This window comes from Corythoichthys intestinalis, chromosome 16, assembly GCF_030265065.1.
Source record: "Corythoichthys intestinalis isolate RoL2023-P3 chromosome 16, ASM3026506v1, whole genome shotgun sequence".
NCBI classification, from domain to species: Eukaryota; Metazoa; Chordata; class Actinopteri; order Syngnathiformes; family Syngnathidae; genus Corythoichthys; species Corythoichthys intestinalis.
Window position 1 is genome coordinate 52,808,165 of NC_080410.1, and position 19,564 is coordinate 52,827,728.

At 48.5% G+C, this 19,564-nt stretch overlaps 1 protein-coding gene across 1 annotated transcript in view; it reads right to left on the minus strand.

The window, feature by feature from the left end:
• grid2ipa (glutamate receptor, ionotropic, delta 2 (Grid2) interacting protein, a) overlaps positions 1 to 19,564 on the minus strand; it is a 30,673-nt gene that overhangs the window by 6,278 nt on the left and 4,831 nt on the right. The window contains 11 exon segments of the mRNA XM_057861151.1: positions 32 to 2,047; positions 2,111 to 2,433; positions 2,679 to 2,832; positions 2,920 to 3,026; positions 3,103 to 3,249; positions 3,512 to 3,669; positions 3,671 to 4,000; positions 4,076 to 4,145; positions 5,465 to 5,901; positions 15,610 to 15,764; positions 16,171 to 16,506. Coding sequence (XP_057717134.1) covers positions 32 to 2,047; positions 2,111 to 2,433; positions 2,679 to 2,832; positions 2,920 to 3,026; positions 3,103 to 3,249; positions 3,512 to 3,669; positions 3,671 to 4,000; positions 4,076 to 4,145; positions 5,465 to 5,901; positions 15,610 to 15,764; positions 16,171 to 16,506 — 4,233 coding nt within the window.

The window sequence follows — 19,564 nt, forward strand, 5'->3', positions numbered from 1 at the left end:
ATCATAAATGCAGCGGAATCATTGTATTTACCTGGCCCCAGATGGTGCCTTCCGAGTTTTCCACCTGCTCCCAGCGCAACCTCTTGACGCTCAAGTGATGAGAGTCCATTCTGGAGAGCGTGGGCCTGGGTAAGGGCGGTGGAGAGCAGGGAGGAGGCAGCGGCGGCGCCGGCGGAGGCTCCCGGTGTTCCGCGGGGTCGGATAGAGAATGGGGGAGCGACCGTGGCTGGGGACTCGCCGCCGGCTCGTGCTGTGACCGCATCAAGTGCTGGGACGGTTGGGAATGGGGGCGGGCGGTTTGGGCGGCGGACGGCGCGGGGGGGCGCAGAGGCTGGAACGTCGACAGGAGCGGCTGGGATCTCTGGGGTCGCTGGGGCGGATGGATCACGTGAATCTGGTGGCGGTAGTCCTGCGGTAGAGGTTGCGGGGTCATATGGTGGATATGGTGAATGCGAGGGGTTCCCGAGTGCCGCTGAGCCTGCTGAATTGAACGGGGCCTCTGGGGGGACGGCTTGACGGGCGTCTGCCCTTGTGAAGACGCTTGGCTCTGACTTTTAAGACTCCTGCGGCTCTGGCCATCCCGGTTCATTTGCGAGGTCGCCTCTCGCTGGATTTGATGCAGCAGCTCGGTCGAGGAGTGATGACGGGGTTTCTCCCGGTGCGTTTGATGGGACTGGTGTAGAAGCTCGGCGGAGGAGCGGCGGAGCTGATGGAGCGGGTCGGTAGGCGAGTGGTGGTGGAGAAGTTCTGTGGACGAGTGGTGAGGCGGTCTCTGCAACATTTGGTGAGCTTGATGGAGGAGTTCACTTGAGCAACAGTGCATCTTGGACTGCTCTATTTGGGGGAAGATTTCCGCCGACGAATAATGGGTGGCGGGTTGCTGAAACATCTCCCCTTGGTGGACCTGCTGCGCCCGTCGCAACCGGAGGAGCGCCTCGGCCGAGGGACGGTGGAGCATCTCGGCCGAAGAATGGTGAGCCTGGGACCCGGGGCTTTGGTGGCCTTGGTAAACGCCCTCGTAATACTGCTCACACGGGTCGACCGTGGGGAGAGGCGGCGGGCGATGCGGAGGCGGGGCCGAACGGGACAGGCGTGGGTGGTAGTGGCCCTGGTGAGGCGGCAGCGGCAGCTGCTGCTGTTGCGTTTCTCGCATCGCATAAACAGGATGACTAGAGTGATTGAGGAATTCTGGCGCGGGGAGCAGCGGTAGGGACTGGTGGAGCTGCTGGAGCGGCGGCAATGGCGAGTGGGCTTTCTGCTGGGTGGGCTGGGTTGGCATGGAGTGGTGGCTCTGGTAGATCTGTTGCATCAGTTGCTCCTCGTAAGCCTCTTGTTCCTGGAAGGCTTGCTCTTGTCTTTCTTGGAAGGCTTTTTGTTCCTTCAGCATTTGCTCTTCAAACGCTTTCAGCTCCTGGAAAACCTTTTGCTCCTCGTAGGCTTGTCTCTCCTTGAACATTTGCTCCTGATAAGACTGCTGCTCCTGGAAAGCCCTCTGTTCCTCAAAGGCCATCAGCTCTTCGTACGCTTGTCGCTCCTCATAGGAGGGTCTTCTCCGGTAAGACTGCTGCTCTTGATAGGCCTTCAGCTCTTTTACGGCAGCCTGGACCTGTAGCTCCTCTTTCGCGGGAAGAACTTTATGCAAGGAGTGTCGTTTGGGGGGCGGATCGCCGCGGGGCGGAGGCGGGGGAGGCGGTCCGGATTTCCGGCGGATGGGCACGTAAGCTCTTGGCGAGTGTTCAGGGGTGTAGCTAAGCAGTCCTTGCGCTTGAGGGGGAGCAGACGGAGGCGGCGGAGGAGCCGGCAAATCGTCGAACTGAACGGGCGGAGGCGGAGGAGGGCTCATGGGCGGTGGAGGGATGTGGTCAGAAGAGGAGGAATAGGTGAGGGAGGAAGCGTTATCGTCCCCGCTGCTACTCTGGATGTCACTCGGGCTGCTCAGCTCCGGACCCGCAAATCCTCCGCTTTCTTCTTCGTCCGCCCCTAACTCTTCATCGTTATCATCATCATCATCATCATCATCGTCTGCCAACGCCATCTGACAAACATCCTACCGTGACATGGGACACGTTACGGAAACGATTCACTCTGGACACGTTTTGATGAAAATTACCTCTTCGTAGTCATTTTCAGGCGTCAGGAAGTCATCCACTATTGCAACTCGCTGGCCCAGCTGCTCGCTCAGCGCGTCCAGAAAACGATCTGTGTCTTCGGACCGCGGCGGCTTGGAGAAAGTATATCGACGTTTGCCGGCACGCGGCGGCGGAGGACTCGAGGGATATTCCGGCGGGGATGCCGACGGGCTGTCCAGGCTCATGTAGGGGTTGGATTCCCCGCTGTTCTGACTCGTCAGGGCTGATGGGTACATCTGGGAAGGCGGGGGACTCGGGAGAGGTTCTGGCCAGGTTAGAGCAGGCGGAGGGCCTTTACCGCCACCTGCAACGATGATGCAAAAGCACATCTTGGAGAGATCAAGAATAGAATTTCAGTCAAAAACATAGACTGGGATTGAACAAAATGGCAGCCTCTTGAGTTTCCTAACTTTGTCTTAACCAGACAAAATCACAAACCATGTCATATTTGAGGGTATTAATAAGATTGGGAACTGTTTTCTTCATCTTTAGAGAAGTAATCATGAAGTCAGCAGCTAGCTGTGAATAGAATGAAGACCTCCTCTCTACCTGCAATAGCGGGCGACGTTGGGGAAGCGGCGCGCGAGGCCGGGCCAACTTCCATATCCAGCAAAGTCTCAGGGGCGGGAGGAGCGCGGGTCTTCAGGGACTTGGACCTCTTGGCCGAGTACATGTTCTCCAGTTCGGCGTACACGGCCGATAGCTTGGATGGGGAAAATGTACAAAGTCGGATCAGTCGGTGCTGTTAGGCACAACAAAAAAACGGACTTAGCTTTAAAAAAGTGCGCACATTTGTGAGGTTGTTTGGAGTCTCGGGGAGCGAGGTACCATCCCCAGACTGTCTTTCTCCTGGAGTTAACCTCATTCCTGCCTCCAATAGCGAGTCTGCACGGAAACCTTGGGGGATTTAAGGATTTGACTGAGAAACCAACGCGCACGTGTACCAAATGTTAAAGAGCGTAAGATTGAGTACCCATGCCCAAGTGCGTGCCAATGATCAGGTCATCTGAGCTCCGGCCCCTCACACTGCTCCTGTACGCGGTGCCCGTCACCCTCACGGAGCTGCTACGGCGATGGGGCTCGGGGGCCACCTCGGCGGGCTCTTGAGGAGCGGAGGGAACTGGAACACCAACGCACACAACGAGTTCTACTATAGCTGGACCTTCAATATTCATCCGACTGTTTGCAACCTTTATGATCGACTCGACTTTTATTGTTGTTCATCTATTCCGAAAAGGGATGGATTTGACTTATCTGACACTATTACTGTATTCCATTGAGTAGCATGAAATCCTTTGATCTGTCATCAAACCGCTTGGGCGGGACTTGTCACAGTGACGGCAGAGCTAAGGGCTACTAAAAACAAAAAGCGGTTGTGTCACCTGGCGCTTTGAATCCTAGAAAGCGGGAAATTTTGTCCTGGCAGTGTTCTTGCTCTTCATACGTCAGCAGCTGGTAAACAAACTGCCAGATCACCTGTTTGGCCGGCGTATCAAGCACCGGGAAGACGTCCACGATCAGCGTGTCCACGTTCCTGAAAAGAGCTCAGTTGGAAACGCGTGCTATTCCATTTGGCTGGGCTCGCCCACCTGTGCTGAAAGAAGTTCTCCAGAGCTTTGCAGATGGTGTATCTCTCTTGGATGGTCAGCAGGTGCTCCAGCTGCTGCCCGAAGGTGCGGCCCTGGACTCGGATGCTCGGCGGAAGGATCTCGGCAACCCACTGCAGGGAGCTGAGCGCCGGGGAGCGAGCGCGATCCGGGGGAACGTCCCGCTCCGACGTGTCCAAGCAGGGCGGGCCGTCCTCCACCACCAGGGTGGGCACGGCGCCGCTTCCCTGCAGCATGGACACCACCTTCTCGTGGGAGGAGGTCCTGCCGACCCACGTACGGCGCGGGAAGTCCAGCTTAGCCTTGGATCGCCGCCAACGCGAGTCGATCAGATTTTACCTCATATCCAGTCCGTTGAGAAACATGATGCGGTCTCCCGGTTTTAGGCCCGCCTTGTCCGCTGCGCTCCCTGCAGAGTGAAAGGGGTCAAAATCTGAGGATCTCCATTCAATTCCATTTCAACTGGGAGAGGCTGCCGCATGGATTTGCCTTGCAAACATTCAAATAAGAGATGACAGGAAATGTTATGTTCAGATGTGAAGTTTAGCACTTTAAAAACAAACATGAAATACACTATACCAAAACAGGATATGATTTGGGGGTTTAATCCACAGGAGCAACATCATCAAGTTTGCTGATGACACCACAGTGGTTGGACTGAGCTCACAGGGAGATGAGGCAGCTTACAGACAGGAAGTCCGCAAAATCTCAGCCTGGTGCTCAGGCAACAACCTGGCCCTGAACAACACCAAAACCAAAGAGGTCATCATGGACTTCAGGAGGAACAGAACCGATCCGCCGCCCCGTACATCAACGCTGAGTGTGTGGAGAGGGTCCACACCTTCCGGTTCCGGGGAGTCCACATCTCAGATGACCTCTCATGGACAGCAAAACCTAACAGTTATCTCAAAGAAGGCTCAGCAGCGTCTGCACTTCCTGCGAGTCCTCAGGAAGAACAAGCTGGATAGGAAGCTACTGCTGGCCTTCTACCACTCATCCATTGAGAGCCTGCTAACGTACTGTACTGTGTTTCCACCTGGTGTAAGAGCTGCACTGCACAGATAGAGAGAGGCTTCAGAGGACAGACGTGGGAGCACAGAGGATCATTGGCTGTCCTCTCCCCTCCCTGATGGACATTTACTCATCCCGGGGCCTCAGCAGAGCTGTAAACATCCTCAAGGACACCTCACATCCTGGTTTCCAGCCGTTTGAACTGCTCCCCTCTGGGAGGAGTTTAAACGCAAGAACAGTGCCTTTGCTAAAGCCATCTCCACCCTGAACTGCCATATGTAATATCACATCACCCAATGTCCACTATCCATATACATGCAATATTCTATGAGCAATACTTACGTGCAATATCCAATGCCTTCACTGTCAAACTGCTGCGACTTCACTTCGATTATTTGCACTGCCTGAACATAGGACTATGGTATACACATGTTTATTTAGATTTGATACTTTTATACTTGCGAGTAACTTTTGAGATTTGAACGTATCCTTGACCTGCACTGTAAAGGGAGATGCTCCACAATTTCATTGTACAACTGTATGACATTAATAAAGGGCAATTCTCTTCTCTTCTATTCTATTCAAACTGACCACATTATGTATGATATGATGTGTCACTTTGTGCTCGCATTAAGTTATTGGCTGCCAATCCAATCCTTTTGAAGTGGTCGTTCTAAAATACAGGGGAAAAAAACAATAGTGTGACCCATGATTTACCAGGGATGACTGAATCGATCCACACAGGAGCGTGACCTCGGAGAGTGAAACCGAAGCTCATGTTGCCCTTGCACACTCGTACCGTCCTAAAGAGAAGTACGGCGCATGTTCAAACTTTGACAGACAAAAAAAAAAAAGGCTTGCTGTTGGTTGACCTGCAGTTTGTAGCGGAGCCGCCCGAGTGTCCGGCGATCAAAGACGTGGTCTTTCTCATCCCGCGGGACGGAGGGGCGGAGCCTTCCTCCGCGTGGGTGCGCGGCACGGAACTGGCGCGCGCGGAGACCGGCGGCAGGTGCTCGGGGTGGTCCTCGCTGCGGCTGCGGCGCAGGTGGCTGCGGCTGGGGTCGCTGAAGCTCCGCCCCCCCTTCAAACGACTCATCAGGCTCTGGGAAACCACCTCGTCGAAACGCTCCCGGTGCTTCTTGGGAATGAAGATCCTGGAATGGAGAAAAAGATACCTTATTCCACAGGTCAGCGCCATCCACTTTGCTGGGTTAAAAAGGAGGTGACGGGTTTTGGTTGGTTTAGAAAAGCGCATTCAGGAGTCACCATCTCCAACTTGTGGTGTTAGTCTTAACATAAAAAATGAAGGGGGGACGCCAAGGCGTGGATCTTTTTCTTCAGCTACAGTCTTGTAAAAAAAAGTGCTGTTTTTTCTTTTCCCCTCTCGAACGTAAATAGCAGCACAGCGATAAGCAGAGTAACCATGATAGGTCATTTTCAAATGGTTTTATTTCATCAGTGGGGAAAAAAACTACATTGTAAAAAATATCAAACTTTTATATTTGTCATACTAACGGAATATTCAAAGTCATAGTCTTGCCATAGCTACGTTTCTGAGTCAACTGAACTTCAACCGGTAAGACGGCCCTGGAAGTCACTCACAGCAGGAGGATCTTATTTTGTCTTTCCCATCCAAAAACAGCCGTTTCAATCCAAATTTGTCATGCTCGCACTTTTTCTCCGTTCAAGGTGTTCACAATGGCAGCACACACACATGCTGCATAGTTTACATGTTACTACTAGGCTACTACAAAGACTACGTTCTATTTCACCTACAGTGTGTGTTGGAGTTTTTCTACTGGAAATAAAAGCGCCTGTGCATGATAATGCAAATCCTCTTTTCACAAGACTCAAATAAATTGCACACAAATATCCAACAGCGCTCTGCACGACGGCAGTTCAATAGCAACAACAAACAATAATATGGCTACAATGCAAGCTATTCTCCACCGTCTAAATCTGCAGCTAACTTTTCCTCGCTGGGCAATTTTATAAACAATCATAATCATCTTCATTTTCAACCTGGAATTAAATTTTGCTGTTTTCACGAAGAAAAAATGGCTCATTTTTGTTTGTGGCATGTTAACGCCTCCTCTGTCAGCAGTTACCTTTTCCGTTCCAGTAGCGCCTTATACGATGTGACCTGTTGGCAAGCAAGTTGTCAGGTGGTGACCATCTTATTAAAAACACTTTTTCAACATATATATTTAATGCCTAAAGAAAGAACGTGTTTGTTACATCTAGATTGGATTACCATAACTCCTTACTCACAGCTTGTCCTAAAAGTTCCCTAAAAAGTCTTCAGCTAGTCCAGAATACAGCAGCAGACAGCAGACTTTTAACAGGAACTAATAGAAGAGAGCACATCACCCCTGTGCTCCAAGCCCTTCACTGGCTTCCAGTCGAGTTTAGAATTAAATTTAAAATCCCCCTTCTTACATTTAAGATCATTAATGGTTTTGGGGCCATCTTATCTCACAGATGCTCTGGTTCCGTATGCCCCAACAGAACACTCCATTCTCAGAATGCAGGTCTACTGGTAGTTCCCAGGGTCTCCAAAAGTACAGTAGGAGCTAAAGCCTTTAGTTACCTTGCTCCTATCTTATGGAATCAGCTTCCAGCTAATATTAAAGAAGTCAGCACAGTCTGTACATTTAAGATTAGACTAAAAACGTTCCTATTTGGCAAAGCTTATGGTCAGGCTAGTTGAAAACAGACTGGACTCACAGTTCAGTCTAAGCTGCACTAGAAGCTACTGGACTGTCTCAGGAAATTAGAATACACAATATTCTAATTTTTTGAGACAGTCCTGTGTATATATACAGGACTGTCTCAGGAAATTAGAATACACAATATTCTAATTTCCTGAGACAGTCAGGAAATTAGAATATTGTGTATTCCTGAGACAGTCAGGAAATTAGAATATTGTGTATTCTAATTTCCTGAGACAGTCCTGTATATATACACAGGACTGTCTCAAAAAATTAGAATATTGTGTATTCTAATTTCCTGAGACAGTCCAGTATAATGCCGGGGGAAGTGCAGCCACTGAGTCTTATCTGCTGTTTCTCACTCAACCTACCACTTGTTTTACTTTATTTCTCTTTTCTAATTCTAATATCTAGTTGACTAGTTTCTTCATCACTAGTCAGTTTCCCTAGTCCCCCCCCCCCCCCTCTCTGGGGGGGTGCTATTTTTCAGCCGCAGCTGCCTGACTATCCTGACCCCTGGCTGGATGGACGTCCTCGTTGCCCCCCCACCCCCACCCCATTGCATCTCTACAAACTGGAACTCCTTCTGCTGATACCCATCATCAGTCCTGGTGCTTCTATAGCCTGTCCGTCCTGGGAGTGGATCTCTTCTGACTGTGGTTCTCCCTAAGGTTTTTCTTTTCCCATGGGGTTTCTCGACTTTTTCCTTGCAGCCGAGGAGGGTCTAAGGATGGGGGATGCCCAGGACTTGAACTCATCTAATCCATCTACTGTATCTGACTGTGTATCATATTGACTCTGCAAAGCCCTCTGAGACAACCTTGCTGTGATATAGGGCTATACAAATAAAATTGAACTGAATTAAAGTTAAATATGCTGTTGTTTCAATATGTTTTATTTATTGATTTTTTTTTAAACAACAATAACAAAAATCTACCAAACACTTTTTTCTCCCCAACACCAGGGGGTGCTGCAGCACCCCACTTCCCGTGCCACTGGATGTGCGAACTTCCCGATGCCTTGGAAATAGCGCGCAAATGGCAACTGCATAGCCAGACAGCGTGCTCTGCTACCACGGTACATGGCGGGTGGTGAGTCCAAACATTTATTTGAAATAAAGTCCAGTTTACTTCAAATCTTGACTTGAAAAAACTTTCCAGTTTGCTTCAAATTCAAGTGAAATGGGTTGAAATCCCACGACCAAGATGGCTGGAATGTCAAGTTCTGCCCTAAACCATCAAAAGTGACCGATGCAGATTTCCTACCGTTTTCATTCCCTGCCTGGCTTTTAAAAGTCATCAATCATCTTTAATGTCGCAGGGGCTTTTTCAGAGTCACCTTTACGGCAAAAGTTTCAAACGTCCAAACTACTGCATTTTTGGATGATTGTTTTGGCACGGCATCCCAAGTCGCTACAGTTCCAGGTCACAAACACGTTCATTTAGGATTTCCAGGTAAAAATCTAAATTTATATTTCCATCAAATAACCCCAAAAAGCAAATGGGCAAGCGTGGACCCTATACACGACTCCAACCGTGTTTTTTGAGGTAAGCCAATACCTATCTACTGTACACACCATCCACTTTTTTGTGCTGTATTCCTTGTTCAAGAGAGCTGGGGGTGGGAGAGAGCTCCGGCTGTCTAATTTAAGAAACGCATGCAGCGTCTCATCAAGAGCAGCGCGTCGAGCCTGACTGACATGTATATGATGCCAATTATCTGCACCATCTAGACATAAAAGCAGTGCCGACCCAGAAATGCTGAGGCCAAGTCAGCTGTGACAGTTTTTCCTCTTCTCTTTTGTGAATCCCTAGTTCAACCCAAAATTCTCAAACACGGTGATGCGGATTTGGCCCTCTATTTTGAAAATCGACAGTGTTCCTTCCTATCCTTTTCCTCCCCACGGCGCCGGTCCCCGGGGGCGCTCGCTCGGCGTGTTCCGAAATGGCCCACTTCTGCAGAGCGCCGTCAGAACCCCTGCTGCGATAAACAAGGTATACGGCGGCTCGCTTTTGCTTTCAAAGCGCGTACAGGCCTTGTTCTTTCACTAATTGCTACGGCTGTCATAACACGCACGCCCGCTGCCCTCCAATCCGTCTTAACCGGGAGGAGCTGACTACCAATGATCGCTGCCGGTCGAAAGGGATCGGACGTCTATCGCCGTCGACAAAAAAGCTAGTGAGTTTTAATAGCCTATACGCCGCTGACATACATTCGGGGGGAAAAAAATGGAGCCGGCGGCAACAGAGTGGAAAAGAGATGTTTCTGGGACGGGTCACGGAACCGTTGGGAATGCCGTCGGGCGTACAGATGTAGGCCGAGCAACTTGTGCATCTTCCGTCAAAGTCCAACTTTTCCAATGTAAATTTACAGTTAAAACCCCTGTGACTTAGGACGGAGCCGATTCATCGCAAAGATGATTTTAAAAATAATCCTTTGCACCACCTCTACGGCATACCGTACACAGCGATGGCTACATTTTATAACCATCTAAACAGGCGCGCTCCCGTCAGCGCGTTCCATTAGCACTGTCACGCCGTACGGGATAGGATCAAAGCAAGAAAACGGAAAAAAACTTACCGAAAATGTTTAGCAAGACTCCTTTCTCTTCCCATGACTTGAGAAAGTGCGGTTCAGCAAGCGACGCGAATGCCGCCTGCCTCCCGTCTATCCTATCCTATCCTATCCCCATGGAAGCAAAGTGGAGAAATAAAGCCCGCTTCAGGGTCGGGGAGACGGCGGACGAACGGCGAGGGAGAAGGAGGGAGCCATCAATTCCTTCATACCCTGTAAAAGGTCCCTGAGCGTCGTCGATATCTTAACACTCTGTTGCCCAAGGACCGAGTCGTGCGGCAGAACGAGAGCAAAAGTCCTCTCTGTTGAAAAGCGAGTGAGTGTGTGAAGAACTGAGGAGAAAGTGAGAAAGGGCCCAGTGGACCGTCTAACTGTGTGTGTACGTACATGTGTGTCTTCTGCTCTAGTCGGGGATTTTCATAACAAGGTTGGATGTTTAGCAACCAGGCAGTGACAAATATGCCATTCTTAAATCCGTTTTAACGGGGACAGACGGAATTGATTGATCATCTTTCTGCACCGTTGGTAATGATAGACATCGGAACCATCCCTTTCCCTTCTCTTATTTTCACAAGTTAATTCCAATGATCCTCGCCTCGGATGATCCCTCAGCTCCACGTCCAGTCATGTGGTTTGGTTTTTCAAGCAGAAGAAACATTTCCGCCACGTTGGGCGGAGGTATATAGGCTTACGCGCGAGCGCCGAAATCAACCTCCAATTTTTCCATCATGGAATTTCTACTATAGTTTTCCTTTTTGCTCTGAATCACCACATCATTGACGAAATTCAAAGCCGGAAACTACTACAACAACTACTCAGACACTCGAAGGCGAAGGACGCATTTCTCCATCGACTATGGACTGTTGGGAACATTAACAATCAGAGGGGATGGTTATTATTAAAAAAAAAAAAAAAACTTGCAATCATTACGAAATCTGAATGTCAAAAATTGATATTCGATATTTTCTGCGTCCTATATGGTATACTGGGGACGGGTTTCAATAAGCTTCGGCTTCTCCCGACAACCCTTTTCTTTTCGGGTTGAATTAATTTGAAACATATAAATGCTGTATGTTTGTTTGGATTTGTCACGCCTGAAGGGAAAATGAATAAATAAATAAATAAAGCCCACGGCCGGCGTTTTTTTCTCCGAAAGCTGACGAACGTTCCGGGTCGCGGGGTCTTTAATCTTTCCGCGTCCTCGCCCGCGTGTTGAAGACCTGTCGCTACACGGGAAAATGAAATGTATCCAAAAAAGTAGGCTGCTTATAAATAGAACGTCTCCCGCAGGAGGGTGTCGCCAGCAATCGCAGCTATTTGATCTCTAGTTTTCTGGGACATTGCTGGACAATTCAGTCACAAGAAAATGAACACACAGAAGCAAACAAACTAAATTCACAAAAATGTGGAATCGACAACTGTTTTGTTACACGATACAGTGTATCACAAAAGTCAATACACCCCGCGCATCTCTGCAGATATTTATCTTTTCGTGGGACAACACTGACAAAATGACACTTTGACACAATGAAAAGTAGTCTATTTGCAGCTTATATAATAGTTATTTTCCCCTCAGCCATTAATATCTAAACCCCTGGCAACAAAAGTGAGTACACCCCTGAGAAACTACATCCCAAAATGTCCAAATTGAGTACTGCTTGTCATTTTCCCTCCAAAATGTCACCTGACTCGTTACAGGAGTGCTGTCAGCATTGCTGCAGAGATTGAAGAGGTGTGGGGTCAGCCTATTAGTGCTCAGACCATACATCAAATTGGTGCGCATGGCTGTCACCCCAGGAGGAAGCCTTCTTCTGAAAACGGGACACAAGAAAGCCCGTCCGTCCCGGCAGACCATAGGACATGGTTCCAGGAATCCATGTGCTTTGTTGACATGTCTTCAGCAAACTGTTTTGCGGGCTTTCTTGTGTACCGTCTTTAGAAGAGGCTTCCTCTTGGGGTGACAGCCGTGCACACCAATTCTATGTATGATCTGAGCACTAACAGGCTGACCCCCCCCCCCCCACCTCCTCAATCTCTGCAGCAATGCTGACAGCACTCCTGTAACGTGTCACATGACATTTTGGAGGGAAAATGACAAGCAGTACTCCATTTGGACATTTAGGGATGTAGTTTCTCTGGGGTGTACTCACTTTTGTTGCCAGGGGTTTAGATATTAATAGCTTTATTTTGAGTTATTTTGAGGGGATTAACTCTATTATATAAACTGCACATGGACTACTTTTCATTGTGTCAGTGTCATTTTGTCAATGTTGTCAAAATGATATACTTAAATATCTGCAAAAGGCGAGGTGCGTACTCACCTTTGTGATACACTGTATATCATATAGAGCAGTGGTTCTCAACTGGGGTTGGTTGAAGGTTAAGAAACGCAGAGCCCTATTTTGTACTCTGACTAAATCCAGGCAAAGTGGCGTTTTGGGCTGGTTTGCCCTCAATTTGCAGGCTGTATTCCATTTTTTCCAACTGCTAGCCCTCTATCTAATAGGAGGAGAAATCGATTTGCTCAGTGGAAGGTTGACTGGCAATGGGTATGAGGAAGAATAACATACCTAAAGACAACTTGAACTGCATAGATAATGAAAAAACATTTGCTTCAATTTACACCATGATAATAGTATGTGATGCAAGGATGCGAGGATAAAATGACATGAAAACAATAAAGGAACAGTGTGAAATGAAATGAGTTTCATTTTCCAACGTCAACAGCAAAAGGCAAAATGATTTGTAGTACATTAGAAATCTGGAAGAAATCGAACCCAGGCAGAAGTTGAGTTGGCTTTCACTGTGATAAACTCATCCACACGCTGCGTTCTAACGACGGATTTAGGTGAAAATATGACGACGGTTTTACTGCAAACAAGCAGGCGGGACTGTCTCAAGAGTGATTTGGTTGAGGATTCAAGGTCATTATTATATAAAATAGCACCATGCATGCACTTTGAAACGTTGCTTGGAAAAAATTAGCCTAAATTTAGCTTGAAATATTTACGTAAAATGAAGGATAACTGGCCGTTTTTTTTTTTTTTTTTTGCTCTTAATGAAGTCTAGAGTGTGTTACGTTCATATCTATAGAAATTCTGCGATTTAAGCATTTATTTACAAGAATTTTCTATTTAAAAAGCTCTTTGTTTCGTGACGGCCGCCATGTTGGATTTTGTATCGCTACACAATAGCGGAATTCAACCTAAATAACTTGACGTCGTCGTTCTTTCGGTCATTACCCAAAGTTCATGGCCATGGATGAGGCTAGGAACGTAGACTGACCGGTAAATTGAGAGCTTCGACCTTCCAGCTCAGCTCTTCACCACGACAGACCGGTTGAGTGCCTGCAACACTGCTGACACCGCCCTGATCCGCCTGTCAATCTCACGCTCCGACCTACCTTCGCTCGTGAACAAGATCCTGAGATACTTAGACTCCTCCACCTGGGGCAGGAACTCACCCCTGACCTGGAGTGAGCAATCCAACCTTTTCCAGCTGAGAACCATGGCCTCAGACTCGGAGGTGCCGATTCTCATCCCAGCCGCTTCACACTCGGCTGCGAACTGTCCCAGCGAGAGCTGGAGGTCGCTGTGCGATGGCACTAGAAGGACCACATCATCTGCAAAAAAGCAGAGATGAGATCCTTCCACCACCGAACTCGACCCTCTCCACCACCCGGCTGCGGCGTATAATCCCCTGATAGTTGGAACACACCCTCTGGTCGCCTTTCTTAAAGATTGGGACTTGCCATTCCAAAGGCACTTCCCCCGATGACCACGCAATGTTGAACAGGCGCGTCAACTAAGACAGCCCCGCAACATTCAAAGCCTTTAGATACCCAGGGCGGAGGTCATCAGGTCATCCACCGCCACCGAGTAATTTCACCACCTCGGCGACTTCTGCCCCAGTGATTGACCCGACCAACCCCAGGTCCCTCGGCTCTGTATCCTCCATGGAATGCGTGTTGGTGGGATTATGGAGGTCCTTCAAAGCATTCTTTCCACCGCCCGACAATGTCCTCAGTTGAAGTCAGTAGCTCCACAACCCTACTGTAAACAGTATGGGCAAGCTGCAAGGCCCCCCCCCCCCCCCGAGGCGCCGGACTGTTTGCCAGAACCTTTTTGGAGCAAATCCTCTTCCATTGCCTCACTGAACTGCTCCCACGTCCGAGTTTTTGCCTCAGCGACTGTCACAGGTGCACTCTGCTTGGCCCGCCGTTACCTGTCAGCTGTCTCAGGAGACCCACAGGCCAACCATGCCCTGTAGCCTTGCTTCTTCAACCTGATGGCCCCCCTCACCTCCGGTGTTTGCTATCCGGTTTGAGGGTTACCACCACGACTGATCCCGGCTACCTTGCGGCCACAGCTCTCGGCAGCCGCCTCGACAATGGCAGAACGAAACAAAGACCATTCTGGTTCAATGTCCCCCACTCCCCCTGAAACGCGATCGAAGCTCTGCCTGAGATTTGAGTTGAAAATCAATCTGACAGGGTCCTCCGCCAAGCGTTCCCAGCAGACCCTAACTATTCGTTTAGGCCTACCAGGTCTGGGCGGCTTCTGAATTCTATGATTCTTTCTTCTATTTCTTCCTGTTCTCCTCAAAATGAGTGCAGACACATTCAATTCTGGGAGGCAATTTGAGATTTTCATCCACATTTTTTGAACAGTTTTTTGACTCTTGACTGTTGTTGTTTATCTTTTTTAGGGAGGGCAAAATTGAGAAACAGAAAATCATCAGAAATTGGAAAAGATTTCGATGCTCGACACAAACATACACAATAACCTCGGCGTCACCTACTGGCAGACGTTAGTCAAATCATCATTTGGGGCGAGTACAGTATACTCTCCGGCATTTTGTTGGCAAGAGGCCAGCACCCCGAGGCAGGAAAACAACATCCCGCTTTGCCGCCACTTGGAAAACAAAGCCAATCGTGACTTTTCAAAGAGTGGCAGGGAAAAGCGGAACTTTGCATATCAAAGTCTCCCGAGCTCACCTGAGCCCAGCCAAGCAGAAAAGGAAGAACGGCTAAAGTACGACTTAACGAGGTTCGTCGGCCGATGAATAATAAATGGCGGTGTGTGTTCAAAAACAAAATTGCTCCACAAAACACGTCGACGGGTACCGAGTTTCGGGTCGGCCGGCGGGTAACGATCCCTCAGTCTGTCCCCGTCGGTGGCGGCCGATGAGTTCAAATCAAAGACAAACGTTCGAATGATGAACACTCCAAAAAAGGATTGAAGATGACAAATCTAACAGAATTCCATCAGTAAATGATTCCCGAACGACTCACCTGAGGCAGCAAGTCATCATTTGCTTCAACACGCGACCCGAAAAGGCTACTACAACTCTCGGCAGCACGTAGGATAAAAAAGCACCGCTCGCGTGTTTCTCTGTTTTTGTGTGAACGCCAATGAAGAGGTGGAAGTGGAGAAAACAAGCGCATGACAAAGAAAGGCTGCTTGGCAGCAGACGGTAGAAGAGAGGGAGAGAGAGAGAGAGAGAGAGAAACGGGACGAGCCTCAGCAGAATTTGACAGCCTTCGCTGTACCAAGGCGGCGGCGGCGGCGGCAGCACCTGACACTTTCGACGAGCTGCCGATGCTCTTCGCTCGCCAGGATGTCCGGCAGGGCCTCGGCGAGAGTCTCCACGTCGCGGTCGACGGCGTAGCGCTTCAAGGCGTCGAACAGCCGCTCCTTGGCGTCGGGCTCCGAGCCCAGAACGTCCTCCACCTGACGAGGGACAAAAACGGGGTCTGGACCGTCAGCATTCCACCAAGTTCACTTTTGATAAAGAAACAGCCAATTCGCATTTGTCATTTTTACCGCCGTCGGTCAAGTGAAACCTACGGACAGACGGTATTGTCTTTTGCGCGTCTTACTGCTTGATAACTCAAGATCGGTAAAAGGTATGTTTGTAATGTGAAAGAAAGAGGTGATGAGATTTTGAGGTCAAAGGTCAGAAAATGATGGTACTTAGTCACACCCAGAGATGTTTGAGCACCCGAAAATCTATTCCGTGAGCGGCGGGGGGTTCAAAGCAGGGGAAAAAAGTCAAGTGAAAACGAGGCCCCTTTCAAGTTGAATGGGAAGCAATCGCCGACTCGGACGGGTCGGACGCCGGTCGCCGCCGACCCACCTTCTTGTTGAACTCCATGGCCTTGTGGGCCCGACTATCCCTGACGCTGTCTCCGGTCTGCGAGAGGACCCTCATGCTGCTGCTCAGCCTCTTGGGTCGCCGCGCCGCCACTCTGAGCACCCCCAGCCGCAGCGGACGACCTCGCGCCGCCTTGATGGCGGCGGCGGCCGTCTCGTGACGCTTGACCGGGACGCCGTTGACCTCCATCACGTAGTCCCTCGCCTTCAGGCCGCCTCGAGCGGCGGCGCCGTCGGCCTCGCAGTCCTCCACCATCAGGGGGCTGTCGCCCACCACCGTGAAGCCGAAGCGACCGTCCGCACCGGGAGTGATGTTGATCTGAAATGACACAAACCACAAAATGCCATTTGGGCGGAAGGGAAATGAATTTCGTTTCGCTTCGCGTCGCGTCGGTTCGGAGGGATTTCACTTTCCACTCACTTCTTCTGGCATTTTGGCTTGAACAGGTCACTTCTTGTTGATTGTAGTTTCCTTCCTGTTTATTTTGGGACAATTATAGCTCACTTCCTGTTGATTTTTGGCTCCTTTTTGTTGATTTTGGGACATTCCTGTGTCACATCCTGTTCATTTGTGGAGCCTTTTTACTTCCTTTTGATTTCAGCTCACTTCCACAAGACTTGGGGTCAATTCTTGTCAATTTTTTAAAGTTGACGGTCCAAAAGGGGCAACTCGCATAGAAGTGGACCATTTCAAATCCGATCTGGCTCGCTTCCGTATGTGGTTAAAATCCGATCTGGGCCACGTTTTTCCAGAATGTCTGAACTGTCAAGTTTCCCAAATCGGAATTCACGCAGCAAAGAGCGAGAGTGGCATGCGGGACGGCAGCGATGTAGCTGTGCATTAAGCGTTGGCGCCTAGCTTGAACACGGCTTTTACGCGGGAGGCGGACTTGACAACACTCCTAAATCAAATAAAATGAAGAAAAGGATAAGCCTGATGATGCTCGGTTTTCTTTCTGTGTGCCAAATAAGCAATATTTTAGTATTGCTTACATGGCTGAGTTGGGGCAAACTGACGCGCACACATAAAGCTGATGTGTGCGCGTAAATGTGTTCTATCAATCCATATTAAACTTTGAATATGAGACTAAACAGGGATTATGGATGTCAGTTATTTGCGTCCTCTTTTTGGAAATCAAAATATGATCACCCCGGAATGACGTACAGCCGAAATGTGTAGTCATGTTTTGATGCTTCTGCGCACGCGGGTCAGTTTGCTCAGCGCGTGTCGGACTGCGAATGAGTGCGTATGCGTTTACTTGAACAGGTTCAATGGACAAAAGCTTTCTGAACGGGCATGCCAAAAAACAGATATGACCCAACAACAAAAAAAACCATCAGAACTGTGCATTAAGCTTACTGTCAATTTGGGCAAATTTTGGGTTACTTGCTGTCAGTATCTGGTAACTTCCTGTTGATTTCGGGGCAATTCTGGGTCACATTTTTTCTTTTGTTCATCATTGACAATGAGATCACATGACCCCGTCGACAAGGGGGGTCAACCGGGTATGTTGTCCCTCAGGACCATTGGGGCCCATGAATGACCCTTAATTTATTTTACTTTACATTCACATATTTCTTTTTTTTATCTAAATCATTGTCTCATTAAATATATTCTACTCAATATATACTTAAAAACTTGAACATATTAAATATTTCAAATATACTGTATATTTGTTCCTTTTTTTGCACAACCCCCCCTTCTGTCTTAGCAGAGAATGGTTCGACCCCACTCTGGCACACTCAAGGCTACACTACGTGCGTGCCCTGAAGCGGGAAATTCAAATCTGTCATTGTTATAAACTCTAAACATGGCGAGTCGTCATGAATTGGGTGCGCAGAAAAGAAAAGAAGAAGAGATGAAGATCATAAGAGGTGAATGAGAAAAAAAAATGACATTTTCAAAAGGGGGACAAGAAGCCAGAGAATTAGGGCTAGAATTGGCTGTGCTAACACTCAACGTATGTTTACATGCACGATCACCGTGACCAAAGCCCGATTCGAGTTGGTCACCGGCCGCTTGTAGCTTATTGAGCTGCGGTATGACAAGACGTGCTGCTCACTTTGAGTCGAGGGAAGAGAAGGTGATGGGAGATCAGCGATATATGTTAGTCTGTGGGGAGCAGGTGCGTGAGGCTGAACAGACTCAGGCCAGGCGACTGGATTTATCTTGGGTTTACAACCCACTGTGTATTATAGCAAACGCTAATACCGTATTAGCGCTCAATGGACAGTCTCCATTGAGCATGAGCTTGCTCAAAAACTAGATTTCACTGATGTTATAAATGACTTTGCTGTCAAAAAATCTAGGCCAGACATGTCCAAAGTGCGGCCCGGGGGCCAAATGCGGCCCGTGGTCAAATTTCATCCGGCCCCCAGCCTCTGTCATAAGATCAATAACGTCTGGCCCGCACACAGACTTGATAAATTGGTCTACCAGCATATGAAGTAGCTTACACATTAAATGCTGCTCCGCATTTACCCACTAAAAGGCAGCAGCACTCTTAAGCAACGTTACCCCGTGTGACGCTTGACTTCCAATGTTCGAAAATGGCGTCAATCAATAAAAAAAGACAGTTGACTGCGACGGCCAAGGCTTCAAGGATAGGTGGAAATTGGACTATTTCTTCACTAAAATGCACAACAACTGTGTCTGCCTCATTTGCAAAGAGACAGTCGCTGTTTTTAAAGAGTTCAATGTGAGGCGATATTACCAAACAAGACACGCTGACATGTACGACAAGATTACAGGGAAGATACGCAGCGAGAAACTGAAGCAACTTGAAGCTAGTTTAATTTCACAGCAGCTATATCCCGAGAGTCGAACGCCACAAAGGCTAGTTGCGAGATTCTTGAAATTATGAACTAACAATAATAATAATAAAGCAAATGTGACACACTGAATGGCTTGCTTGAATTTGCTTAAATATATTGTTCTACGTAAAGGACGTCAGCCAAGGTCGGCCCCCCACATTCTTACCACACCAAATCTGGCCCTCTATGCAAAAAGTTTGGACACCCCTGATCTAGGCGCATCACTGTTTGAGGGCTTGATAACCCCAGGGATGTGGAGGGGGCAGGCACAGGATGTTTAGTTGTACTGTTTTGGGCAGGCATAACACTCTCAGTTGTATTGTAATGTAGCCTACATGGGAGAATAGATGGAAATTGTTTGTTTATATTGTGTCACATCACATTACGGTCTGCTAAATTTAACTGCCCATCTCAAACTAAATCATTTGAAAATTTACACTGTCATTGCTTGCAAAGTGTTAAAGTGATCCTCCAACTTAAATACACGTAGGCTCTAATAAACCACAATTGTTCTCTTGTACTAATATATGTTGTTAGAAACACATAAAATGTTAAATCAATGG